A 12125-nucleotide genomic window follows, 5' to 3' on the forward strand; every position below is an offset into this window, starting at 1 on the left:
CAGTAACCCAAATTACGAGACCTCCCTCCTCCCTATCTCACCGAATCAAGAGGGGAGGGGAGATGGGCGTGGAGGGAGGGCGGGCTGGCGGGCAGGAGGCGGAGGGCGGAGGAGGAAGAGGATGAGGAAGGGGGCCAGTTGCATCCCACTTTCACAATGGGAAAGTGAAACGCACAAGCGCACCCAACCTCTCCAGCCCTCCCCGCCCGCCTGGCTCCTCTCCGCCCGTCCCCTCCCTTCCCCTCCGCGCCTCCCTGCGAGCGCCAGCGCTGCACACAGGAACTCTCCGGCGAAGGAGGGCGAGGAGGAAGCGGTGCCGGAGCGCGCAGGGCTTGCCGCCGCTGCACAGACTGCCGGAGCGAGCCCGCCGCGCGCCGCCCTCCCCGCTCTCCTTCCCGGGCGAGCCGCGGGGATGGGGCGGCCGCGGGAGCCCGAGCGCGCGCAGGAACCGCCGCCGCCGCCGCCCGCGTCTCCGTTGCCGCGCGCCTGAGCCGCCGTCGCCGCCGCGCGCCTTGCCCGGGGGCGGCCCCCCCAGCCCCATGGAGGTCTCCCGGAGGAAGGCGCTGCCGCGCCCCCCGCGCCCCGCCGCGCCGCTGCCCCTGCTCGCCTATCTGCTGGCGCTGGCGGCTCCCGGCCAGGGCGCGGACGAGCCCGTGTGGCGGTCGGAGCAAGCCATCGGAGCCATCGCGGCGAGCCGGGAGAACGGCGTGTTCGTGGCGAGCGGCAGCTGCCTGGACCAGCTGGACTACAGCCTGGAGCGCAGTCTCTCGCGCCTGTACCGGGACCAAGCGGGCAACTGCACGGAGCCGGTCTCGCTGGCGCCCCCCGCGCGGCCCCGGCCCGGGAGCAGCTTCAGCAAGCTGCTGCTGCCCTACCGCGAGGGGGCGGCCGGCCTCGGGGGGCTGCTGCTCACCGGCTGGACCTTCGACCGGGGCGCCTGCGAGGTGCGGCCCCTAGGCAACCTGAGCCGCAGCTCCCTGCGCAACGGCACCGAGGTGGTGTCGTGCCACCCGCAGGGCTCGACGGCCGGCGTGGTGTACCGCGCCGGCCACAACCGCTGGTACCTGGCGGTGGCCGCCACCTACGTGCTGCCGGAGCGGGAGACGGCGAGCCGCTGCAACCCGGCGGCATCCGACCACGACACGGCCATCGCGCTCAAGGACACCGAGGGGCGCAGCCTGGCCACGCAGGAGCTGGGCCGCCTCAAGCTGTGCGAGGGCGCGGGCAGCCTGCACTTCGTGGACGCCTTTCTCTGGAACGGCAGCATCTACTTCCCCTACTACCCCTACAACTACACTAGCGGCGCTGCCACGGGCTGGCCCAGCATGGCGCGCATCGCGCAGAGCACCGAGGTGCTGTTCCAGGGCCAGGCGTCCCTTGACTGCGGCCACGGCCACCCCGACGGCCGCCGCCTGCTCCTCTCCTCCAGCCTAGTGGAGGCCCTGGACGTCTGGGCGGGAGTGTTCAGCGCAGCCGCCGGAGAGGGCCAGGAGCGGCGCTCCCCCACCACTACGGCGCTCTGCCTCTTCAGGATGAGTGAGATCCAGGCGCGTGCCAAGAGGGTCAGCTGGGACTTCAAGACGGCCGAGAGTCACTGTGTAAGTCCTGCCCCCGGGGCGCCGCGAGGAGCGCTGCTGCCTGGGAGCCGCCGCCGAGGCAGAGCAAGCTGGTGGCGGGCGGCGGGGCTTGGGGTGGATCCGGCTGACATTTACCAGGTCTCAGGTTCACACCGCAGGCGGCGGTCCGAAGGCTCCTCTCGGACGGTCCCCGAGACCTGGAGCAAGGCCTGATGTCCCCAAAGGGAGAGTGTAAAAAGAGGGGCGGGGAGGGTTGGAGTTAACTCAAAACTCTAGTTGCTGCATCCCAGTGCCATCTTTCCCTGTCCAAACAGGGACGCTTGTTTGGGGCTGAGGCTACCCGCGCAGCCCCTCTTTCCCATTCGCTTCTCCAGACTTCTCTGTGGCCCTTCTGAGCAGTCCCAGCAGGCGTGTGGGTCTAAACCCTCTTGGTCAATACAGTGAGCAAACAGTGCCCTCGCCGGAGAAGCCATTGAACCTAAGGGGCTCGCTGCCACACCCCAGCCTTTGTGGCCCCCTGTCTCCGCCCCCCACCGGCAACGCAAGTGCCGTGGTCTGAAGAGCTGCCCTCTCAGCGTGGAGAAATGCCAGCCTGCTAAAGAGGCTCGCGCTGGAACCGAACCCCCGGCGTGATCCGGTGCGAGGGGGCGGAGCTGTGGCTCTTCTCTGAATGCGCTGTGGTCGCCAGCCGCTGGGAGAGGCTAGGCGGGAGATGTCCTTGTGGTAAAAGCCTCACCCTAGAGGGGAGCGCAAGGGAAAGTGTTGGGGGTGCTACAGGCAGTTTCTGGGCTCCAGATTGCGGGACTAGATGGCGGGACTCAGAGTCACCACTCTCGGGCTGAACCAGGCAAGCGACACAGGTTTCCCCTGGGCTCCCAGGGCAGCCACAGCTTTCATCTTGAGATTGGCATTTCTTTGACTGGAAATAAAGAGGCAGTTCAAGAGGGTCCAGTGGATGGGGATTATGGACCCATTGTCACTTCTCCGGAGGCCGTTTCCCTTCTACGGCGGCTGGCACGCCAACTCCACATATGGCTCCGGAGAGGGGAGCCTGCTGGGAGCCTCCTTTATAACTGGGCAAAAATCAAAGCGCAGAAATTAACGGCTACAGGTGTTGCCATTGTTTTGGTACAAAATGAGTCGGAGAGGAAGGGGAGAAGTCACCATTTAGAAAATGTGTTGGTACAGCGGCACATTGGCTCCCAGGTATATTAGCGTGTGTACAGAAAGGCAGCTTCCCCCACCCTTTCTTTCTCTGCAAAGCACATCTTAGCAAATATTAGTCCTATCAGCCAGGGAGAAAAAAACCAGGAGGTCTTTTGCAAGGCTTCTTAGAATGGTCACTTGCTGCTTCCTCTTTGCCTGTCAAGCTGTGTGCTGGGACACGCACATAACACCTTCATTTTGTTACTGGTATAATTTTAAAAAATATGTAAAAACACATATTTGTCTCCTAAATGACTTAATTGTTGCCGTACATGTATAATTTCACATTTGATTCCTGTTTTTATTAGAGCTTTGTAATCTGATGGTTTAAGTTTGGTAAAAGCATCGTTTCCTACTTCTCTGCTGAAAGACTTGAAAGTACCTCCACAATATGACTTTGTGTTGAGCTTTAGGCACACTTGGTCTCTGGGGTGAATGACAAGCCAGCTCAGAGGCCCACAGCAGGTAATAAGCGTGGAAGTCCAAGCTTTGCCATCTGACAGCTGTGTCAATGTGTGGAGCCAAAACATTTCTCTTGACTGCGTCTCTCTACCTATTGGGTCCTGGAAGACTCAGTTCCCTTCCAAACCCAGCCAGCATCCTGAATGCACTCAAAATCCATGTTTTGGCTCAGTCAGGTGTTCCTGCTTATGCCGGGATGGGGAGGGGCAGAGGCAGAGGAAGTCGCAGAGCTAACTGTTTATCCATCTTCACGGGAGCTTCTGCGAGAAAGCTGCCCCTTGGAAATCAGGCAAGGGATAAACACATGCTGCCAAAAATCTGGATCTGGAAAAATAAATAATGAAAATAGGTCCCTCCACAGCATTTCTTGCTGCTGCTATTTATCAAGAACTCCCAGTGTGCTCAGAGCTGTGTGTTCTGAAAGACAGGGTCTCTACCCCCTGAGCTTGTCAGCCAAGTTAAATAATATACTCTGGTTCAAACAATAGCATGTCATGGCTGCACAGGTGGGAGCTTGGAGTTTTGCGTTTTTTGTTTTTTTTTTTTAATTTAAGTAAATTCCTTGCTGCTAGTATGCATTGAAGAGCCTTAATGGAATTGAATTTCAAGAAGAGTTTGAATGAAAAGGGGTGGCAGTTTCGAAAAAGCTGACAATTTTCTAACCCACTAAATTGGTAGAGAAGATACTCAATTCAACAAATATTTGTTTGATGGCTGCTAGTGTAAGCAATGCTGTGTGCTGGGTGCCACTGATTTTGCCACTGAAAGGACAATAGCAGGTTACAACCTTGTGTAATGGGGTCATGGGATCAGCGTGCCCCTGGCTGTCACTCAGAAGAATGATGTCATTTGATTGCATTTGTTCTGCATTTTCTGTTCAGGTCTTGAATGTGTTTTTGAAAAGGCATGCTGAATTATAGGTGCCTAAAACAGGAGCAGGACTTGAAACACTCTAGAGGGAACCTCAATAGATTCCAACAGCGATTCCTTCAGAGCAGACACAGTAATTTTAACAGTAATCCACAGGCTGCAAGCACAAGCGGCTGGATTCGCTTGCCTTCTTTTTCCCTCTCCTCCTAGCTGGCTCTTATTTTCCATCTTCAATCAACCATAGGTAGAAAAGTGACAGGACTAACTGGGTTGCATTTTTCCATCTCCTGCCTCTCTTATCTCTTCTCACTGATCCTCCCCCCTTCAGCTTCTGCTAAGGAGTAATTTACGAGATGCTTGTGCAATGAGCTTGTACTCAGAAGTTTACACACTGGACCATTACTTTTTCTGCCTTGCCACCAACTTTGAATGTACTTTCACAACTGTAGCAGGTTAACTGCAGCTCCCAAATGTGCTAAGGCAACCAGTTTCTGTAGATGCCCTCTATAAGAATCTTCTATGATATTTGTACAGCACTTCTACATGTATTATTTCTTTTGAGCCCCTCATCAAGTCTGAAGCTGATTCTTTGAGGATCATCTCATTTTCCAGATGAGGAGGCTCGAGATCAGTTAAGCAACTTGCTGAAGATAGTGAGATAAGTGCCCGAGCCCTCCAGCTTGAATCCAGGTCTTCCAGTGTCTGCATCTCTACTCTCCCCACCACCCCAGGGCTTCTCGAACTTTCCCTTGAAGGTCCCCTAATAAAATTGGCAGCAAACAACCTTCCCTAGGATGTGGGGCTGAGCTAGAGGGAAACCTCAGAAGGCAGTCCATGCCTCTAGTCTTGGGTTGTGTTTTAAAACTTCAGGTGGTCTCTTTCCTTTTTTTCATCTTTTTTTTTAAATAACATACCTATGCTTGGATTAATATAAAAATGAATGTTTTTAGTCATGCACTAGTTAATTAATTTGACTTCCTCCCTCCTGGAACTCTCACTACCCCTGGCACACCAATGTGATCCATAGAAGAGTTTGCGGAGTCTGATTGCTCCAGACTTGTTTGGCTGCCATAGTTGGTTTCTGGGGTTGCTCGTGGTTTAAACATGGCGGCCACCCCTCTGTAGACACTGAAGGTGGTACACTGTCAGTCCACAGGACTCGAGGTCATTCTAGTTTGTTCTGTAGTTCATTCTACCCTTTGTCAGGGGACACACCCCCTTCTTCCACACTCACATAATTCTGAAGCCTGATGTAATTTAACTGTCACACAGACAACCACAGAACACTCACATGTTGTCCAGGAGACAGCAACCCAAGGCACATGTGTGGAGAAGTGACATCCTGGTTCCGCTTGGTGATGCAGCCTATTGACCTCAAAATCCACAGTCTTCCTGTGATATTTATTTCTCTTCTAGTTTCTGTTATGATTTTGTCAGGCCATTTTGTAGTCTATAGACTAGATGGTGATTTTACCCTCATATACACATATGATATGCAAAAATGGATTCAAAAAGGACAATTGCAGTGACAGCACCCACTTAGAAAGAGGGGGAAAGCAATCATAGCTACTATCTACTGAATAGTTATTATGGCCAGGTTTTGTGTGAAGCAATTTACATGCCTTATTTTCTGTTGATTCTCATTCACCATATGGGGCAAGGACTGTAGTTATCATGGTGATTAGAGATGAGAAAATTAAGGCCCAGAGCGCTTAGCTTCCATAGCTGGAAAATTCAGAGGATTTAGAACTTGGGTGGCCCAGCTCTAGGACCTGAGCTTTTAACCACTTTGCAAGTCCATATTCAGGAGCCCTATCCTATTGCCATTGATCATTGTGTTGGTGGTGATAGTAAAGACATCTAAAGCACATGGCATTTTCTATGGGTCGTGGTGCTTATTCTACACCTATTGACTCATGGATCTAGAGAATACTGCTGTCAAGTAAATGGGATCCCCACTTATAAATAAAGAAACCAAGGCCCGAAGGGTTAAATAATTATTATGTGCAATAATGTGTGCATGTCCACTGCCACAGACAGTCTGTCACCACGGACATTAGGTCCTGGTGTTGATCCCATCCTGTGTGGAGCAAGCTAGGCCCTTACAACTGCCATGCTAAGACTAGCTTTTTGTGGACACAGGCATGGGATGCCGCAGAGAATCCTTAGTTATGAGCTGAGTTTCTAGGTTTGCATTGGTGACCACCTGAAGTTCTGACTCCGGCAGGATTGTAGTTTCTCAGCTACAAACTTGTAGACGGCCTTGGTGTTCGGAGCATGCAGGCCTATACATGGCCTCAAACGGTGTTCTCTGTTGAAACCCCCATACCTAGCAGAGTACCCAGTATATAGTTGGGACTTCAGAAATATTTGTTGAATGAATAAATGAAGGATCTGAGAGGATCATGTTGGAAATATTTTCTCTACTCAGCAGCAACACTTTCTGGGAGTCGGGTCATAGTATTCCCCTAACCATTGTCTTTTCCTTAATGGCTGATGTGTCGGGGCCCCTTTCTTCCTCAGTTTTAGGTTATAGGGATCCCTTCACTCCTCAGCTCTTCCCAGGTACTTCCATTTACTGGAATACCAGGCTTCTGGTGTTGCCAATTTGAGAGTTACTTTTGATCGTGGAAACCTAGCATGGTTGGAACTTCTATGGTGTCATTTTTCTTTGCCTTTCAACTGTGAGAGGAAAGGGTTTCATGCTGTAGGTAGCAGTCCTTAAAGTGTGGTCTCTGGCCCAGAAGCATGGACATCACCTGGGAACTTGCTAGAAATGCACATTCTTGGACCCTACACCAGACTTACTAAATCAGAAGCTCTAGAGGTTGGGGTGAGACTGGCAATCCGTATTTTAGGAAGCCCTCAAAGGGATGTAAAGTCATGCTTAGGTTTAAGAACCACTGTTGGAAGATAAAAGAATTTTCTGCCGGGCACAGTGGCTCACGCCTATAATCCCAGCACTTTGGGAGGCTGAGGCGGGTGGATCACGAGGTCAAGAGATTGAGACCATCCTGGTCAACAAGGTGAAACCCTGTCTCTACTAAAAATACAAAAAATTAGCTGGGCATGGTGATGCACGCCTGTAGCCCCAGCTACTTGGGAGGCTAAGGCAGGAGAATTGCTTGAACCCAGGAGGCGGAGGTTGCGGTGAGCCGAGATCATGCCATTGCACTCCAGTCTGGGTAACAACAGTGAAACTCCATCTCAGGGGGTGGAAAAAAAAGAATTTCTTTGTATTCTACCTGAGGCACCTGGGATAGGAACTTGTCCCATTTTGTTTTCCTTGCATTTTACTTAGAGCCATAAAAAGTAACCAACGCATTTTACCACTCTGATATTCCTTATTCTCTCCTCATTGACCAAAGGCAATATCTAGAAAGCCCTGTAAGCCTTACCATTTTGGGGCTTGGAGTCTGAGTCTCAAAAACCTGTAAGCCATAATTTAATTAGCTCCTTCACTCTTGCATATAAGAGTTTATTTGTATTTCACTCCCAGATATGGGGGGATATCTAGAGTCTTCTATTGTGCTGTACACCAGAACCAACTGCACACACCTGACATTCTCTCCAAGGGTCTGTTCTTTACAACATCAATCCTGTTACCAATTTCTATCCTAGTCAGGTACAGTTGGTTGCATGGAATAAAGACCTCCTTCAGTAAGCTCAAATAAAGGGATGAGGGATTTTGTTGACAGAAACACATGGAATTACATGGTAATCTAGGAATAAAAGCAATACCGTCTAATGGTTATATGCATGGTCACTGGAACCAGGTCAACTGGGATCAAAGCTACCAGTTACCAGTTGTGGGACTGTGAGCAAATTAGTCAACCTTTGTGTGCCTCAGTTTCTTCATCTATAAGTAGGGATCCTCTTGGCTTCATAGGATTATTGTCTGGATTCACGAGTTAATATATGTAGAATGAATACTGCTTGACCTATAGTAATATTACGTCTGTGTTTACCATCATCACCATCATTATTAATAATAGTGTTAGGATGGGCTCCTTTATATGGAGTTGGAAGGCGGTTCTGCATTCAAGGAGATTGAAGGAGCTCAGTCAGCATCAGCAAATGCTGGATGCTCCTTCCTTGGTCTCGCTGTTAACATGACTTAGCCTGGCTGCTTTGCATCATCCTCCTACCAGATGACCTCCTCTGCTTCCTCAGACATCTACTCCCTCCCACCTGACTATGCCTCGGCCTGCTTTGATCCCCACTGTCTATCTTTTCTTTTTTTTTTTTTTTGAAATAGGTTCTCACTCCGTTGCCCAGGCTGGAGTGCAGTGGCACAATCTCAACTCACTGCAACCTTCGCCTCCTGGGTTCAAGCAATTCTCCTGCCTCAGCCTCCTGAGTGGCTGAGACTGCAGGTGAGTGCTACCATGCCCAGATAATTGGAATAAAATTATTTCTTAAACAATATAATTCCTAGAGGAGAGAAACTAGAAACTTTTTTTTTTTAAATACAGGGTCTCGCTCTGTTACCTAGGCTGGGGTGCAGTGGCATGATCGTAGCTCATTGCAGCCTGAAACTCTTGGGCTCAAGCGATCCTCTGTCCCCAGCTTCCCAAGTAGCTGGGACTGCAGGCACACACCACAACGCCAGGCTGATTTTGTTTATTTTTGGTAGAGACGAGGTCTTGCTGTGTTGCCCATGCTGGTGTCAAACTCCTGAGCACTCCTTCCAAAGTGCTAGGATTATAGGCATAAGCCAGCATACTTGGCCTCTCACTGTACATCTTAACAGACTTTTGTCTTCTGCTTTGGTACTAATTTGCAATGACTTTCCATATTATTTATTCCAAGTTGCCAGGAGAGAGTTAGAGTTGAGTCCAGTTCATCTTTCACACCAGATGATGAGCCCGAGTTCAGTGTAGGGATTTATAACCCTTGGGGCAGGTGCTGGCCCCTGGTCTAACTAGAAGAAGGGGATCAAACATGCAACTGTCCCCAGCAGGCACTGTGGGTGGATTCCCTTAGAACAGCATGGTGGAAGAGCCACACCAAGACTAACACCTTGACTACAGTAGCATACAGTATCTGCCTCCCTTAAAGTTTACTGATGACCACTCCCTTCCCCAAACATACGTTGGCATACAGATGATGAAGACTGAGAAACCCCAGCCGGGCGCGGTGGCTCACGCCTGTAATCCCAGCACTTTGGGAGGCCAAGGCAGGTGGATCACAAGGTTGAGATCGAGACCATCCTGGTCAATGTGGTGAAGCCCCTCTCTACTGAAAATACAAAAAATTAGCTGGGCATGGTGGTGCGTGCCTGTAATCCCAGCTACTCAGGAGGCTGAGGCAGGAGAATTGCCAGGAGGCGGAGGTTGTGGTGAGCCGAGATTGCGCCATTGCACTCCAGCCTGGGTAACAAGAGCAAAACTCCATCTCAAAAAAAAAAAAAAAAAAAAAAAAAGACTGAGAAACCCCAAAGTTGACTTGGGACCAGTGTGGGTCCAACCTGTTTATCGAAGTGGGGCCATGGCAGTGGTAGGTTTTCTTACTTGTCTTTTATGAAATGTGCTTATCATTTTTCTTAGTTTCAATTTTCTTTCTTTCTCTCCTTCTTCCCTCCCTTCTTTCTTTCTTTCCTTCCTTTCTTCCCTTCTTCCCTCTTTTCTTATCTTTTTTTTTTTTGAGACAGTTTTGCTCTTGTTGCCTAGGCTGGAGTGCAATGGTGTGATCTCAGCTCACTGCAACCTCTGCCTCCCGGGTTCAAGTGATTCTCCTGCCTCAGCTGCCCGAGTAGCTGAGATTACCAGCATGCCTCATCATTCCCAGCTAATTTTGTATTTTTTATTAGAGACGGGGTTTCTCCATGTTGGTCAGGCTGGTCTCAAACTCCTGACCTCAGGTGATTCACCCACCTTGGCCTCCCAAAGTGCTGGGATTACAGACATGAGACATAGTGCCCGGCCTTAGTTTTAATTTTCTATCTTGATGAAATGCAATTTTTATATGACCACAAAAACGAATAGAACTGTGACCTTCATCTTCACAGTTTCAGTAGTTGATTTTCATGTTGGATTGTCTGTTCAGTAGCTACACATAGTGTTTTCCTTAGAGAAGTTACTAGGCGGATTTGGCCCTATTTCCTTCCTACCGCCCTGGTCAATGCTGTTATGCAGGGGTCAGCAAACTCTTTCTGTAAAGGGCCAGATCATCAATATTTTAGGCTTTGCAGGCTACGTACAGTCTCTGTCACAACTGCTCAATTCCGCTGCTGTAGTGTGAACACAGCCATGGACAATACGTAAATGAACAGGTAGGGCTGCACTCCATTAAAACGTTATGGACACCGAAATGTAAATTCCCTGTAATTTTCACTTGTCATGAATTATTCTTTTTTTGATTCTTTTCAACCATTTTAAAACGCAAAAGCTATTCTTAGCTCATAGGCCGTTCAAAAAACAGGCAGCAAGCCAGATTTGGCCCACAGGTGGTGGTTTGTTGACTCCTGCTATTATAGAAAGAAGGAGAGTAAAACAAGCCTTTCCCATATAGTCCGATACTCGTAGCAAGAGAGATGTGACCACAGGCTGCTGCGAAAGTCCCAAAAAGAGGCGTTACACTCAGCCTGGGAGGATCTGGGAGGCTTCAGAGAGGTAATGCTTGAGCTGTGTCTTGAAGCTGAGTGGAGAAGGCAGAGAAGGGAGTTCTAGAGAGAAGGCACAGCTTGTGCATAAGCAGGAAGTTGAATAAGCCTCGGAACCACAAGCAGCTCACCCTGGCTGCAGAATGTCCAGAAATGAGTGTGCAGGTCCAGATGGTGAAGGGCTTAATGAGATGGGCAAAGGTGGTTGGATTTTATCCTGATGGTTGGTCCTTTTCAGACTCTCCAAACCTTCCTTTAAAATAAATTCTCAATCAGAAGCTCCATATGAGAAAAAGATTGAAAATTATCATTAGGCAGGGAGCAGGCGGTGCATGCCTGTAATCCCAGCACCTTGGGAGGCCAAGGCGGGCAGACCACTTGAGCCCAGGAGTTTTAAGACTACCCTGGGCAATGTAGCAAGACCCTATCTGTACAAAAATAAAAATCTTAGCCAGGTATAGTGGCACATACTTGTAGTCCCAACTACTTGGGAGGCTGAGACAGGAAAATTGCTTGAGCCCAGGAGTTCAAATCCAGCCTGAACAACATAGCAAGACCCTGTCTCTTAAGAAAAATTATCATTGACTTGGTTCTTTTTGTAAAACCAACTACCAAGTGCTGGCAACACGGGGTGAGTGGGAAGCAGGGGTTGGGAGTTTCTGGAGCCCTACGACTTGCCTTATCTCCGTCCAGGCCTGTCCCTGAGGCATCTCCAAGGAATGTCTAGAACTCTGCTGAGCAAGGTGTGAAAACCATGGCTAAGCCTGATGGAGTACAACAGCAGAATTATAAACAGACACAATCTGAATGTGTTCTAGAAAGATTGCAGAGGAGATAAAGTGGCTGTGGTAAGGTTGGAGGCAAAGCACCTTATTAGAACTATCATTTGTTCCAATACTTTCTTGAGTTCCTATTATGTGCCAAGCAGTGAGTGGAGACATTTATATCAGTGGCATACAGGGCAGACAATTGACATTTAGCAAATTAATAGTCACTTTTACATTAAGGTAATAGCTAAAACAGCACACTTACTGTATATCATTATTCTGAGCAATTTACTAATATTAACTCATTTAATCCTCACTGTAACTTTACAAAATGGGCTGTATTGTTATTTTCCATTTTAAAGATGAAGAAATGGAGGCACTTCACTAAACAGGTGATGTAGCAGAGCCACTTGGGGGTGCAGGTGTTGGGGTAAGTTCTCTTTAAAGAGGCTGAATTGATACCAGGAAGATGAGAACGGCTAGTTACAGGTTTCCCAGGCACAGCTGGGAGGAGCACTGCTGGCTGACTGAAGGACACGTGCAAGGACTCAAAACGGAACAACCTGGTCTTGGTCTTTGTGGAGAGCAAAATGCTAGTGTGGTTGTGGCTAGGGAGGTAGTGGAGAGAGTATAAGGGGA

General features: G+C 49.6%; 1 protein-coding gene across 6 annotated transcripts in view; it reads left to right on the forward strand.

The window, feature by feature from the left end:
* The first annotated feature begins 268 nt into the window (after positions 1-268).
* Positions 269-12125, forward strand: part of PLXNC1 (plexin C1) — a 161243-nt gene continuing 149386 nt past the window's right edge. For all 6 annotated transcript variants that reach the window (XM_035257297.3, XM_002752858.7, XM_035257299.3 and 3 more), the window contains exon 1: positions 269-1598. In XM_035257297.3, the coding sequence (XP_035113188.2) occupies positions 540-1598 (1059 nt within the window). In that variant the 5' untranslated portion in view covers positions 269-539. The remainder of the gene's footprint in view (positions 1599-12125) is intronic.

Source organism: Callithrix jacchus, chromosome 9, assembly GCF_049354715.1.
Source record: "Callithrix jacchus isolate 240 chromosome 9, calJac240_pri, whole genome shotgun sequence".
Lineage (NCBI taxonomy): Eukaryota > Metazoa > Chordata > Mammalia > Primates > Cebidae > Callithrix > Callithrix jacchus.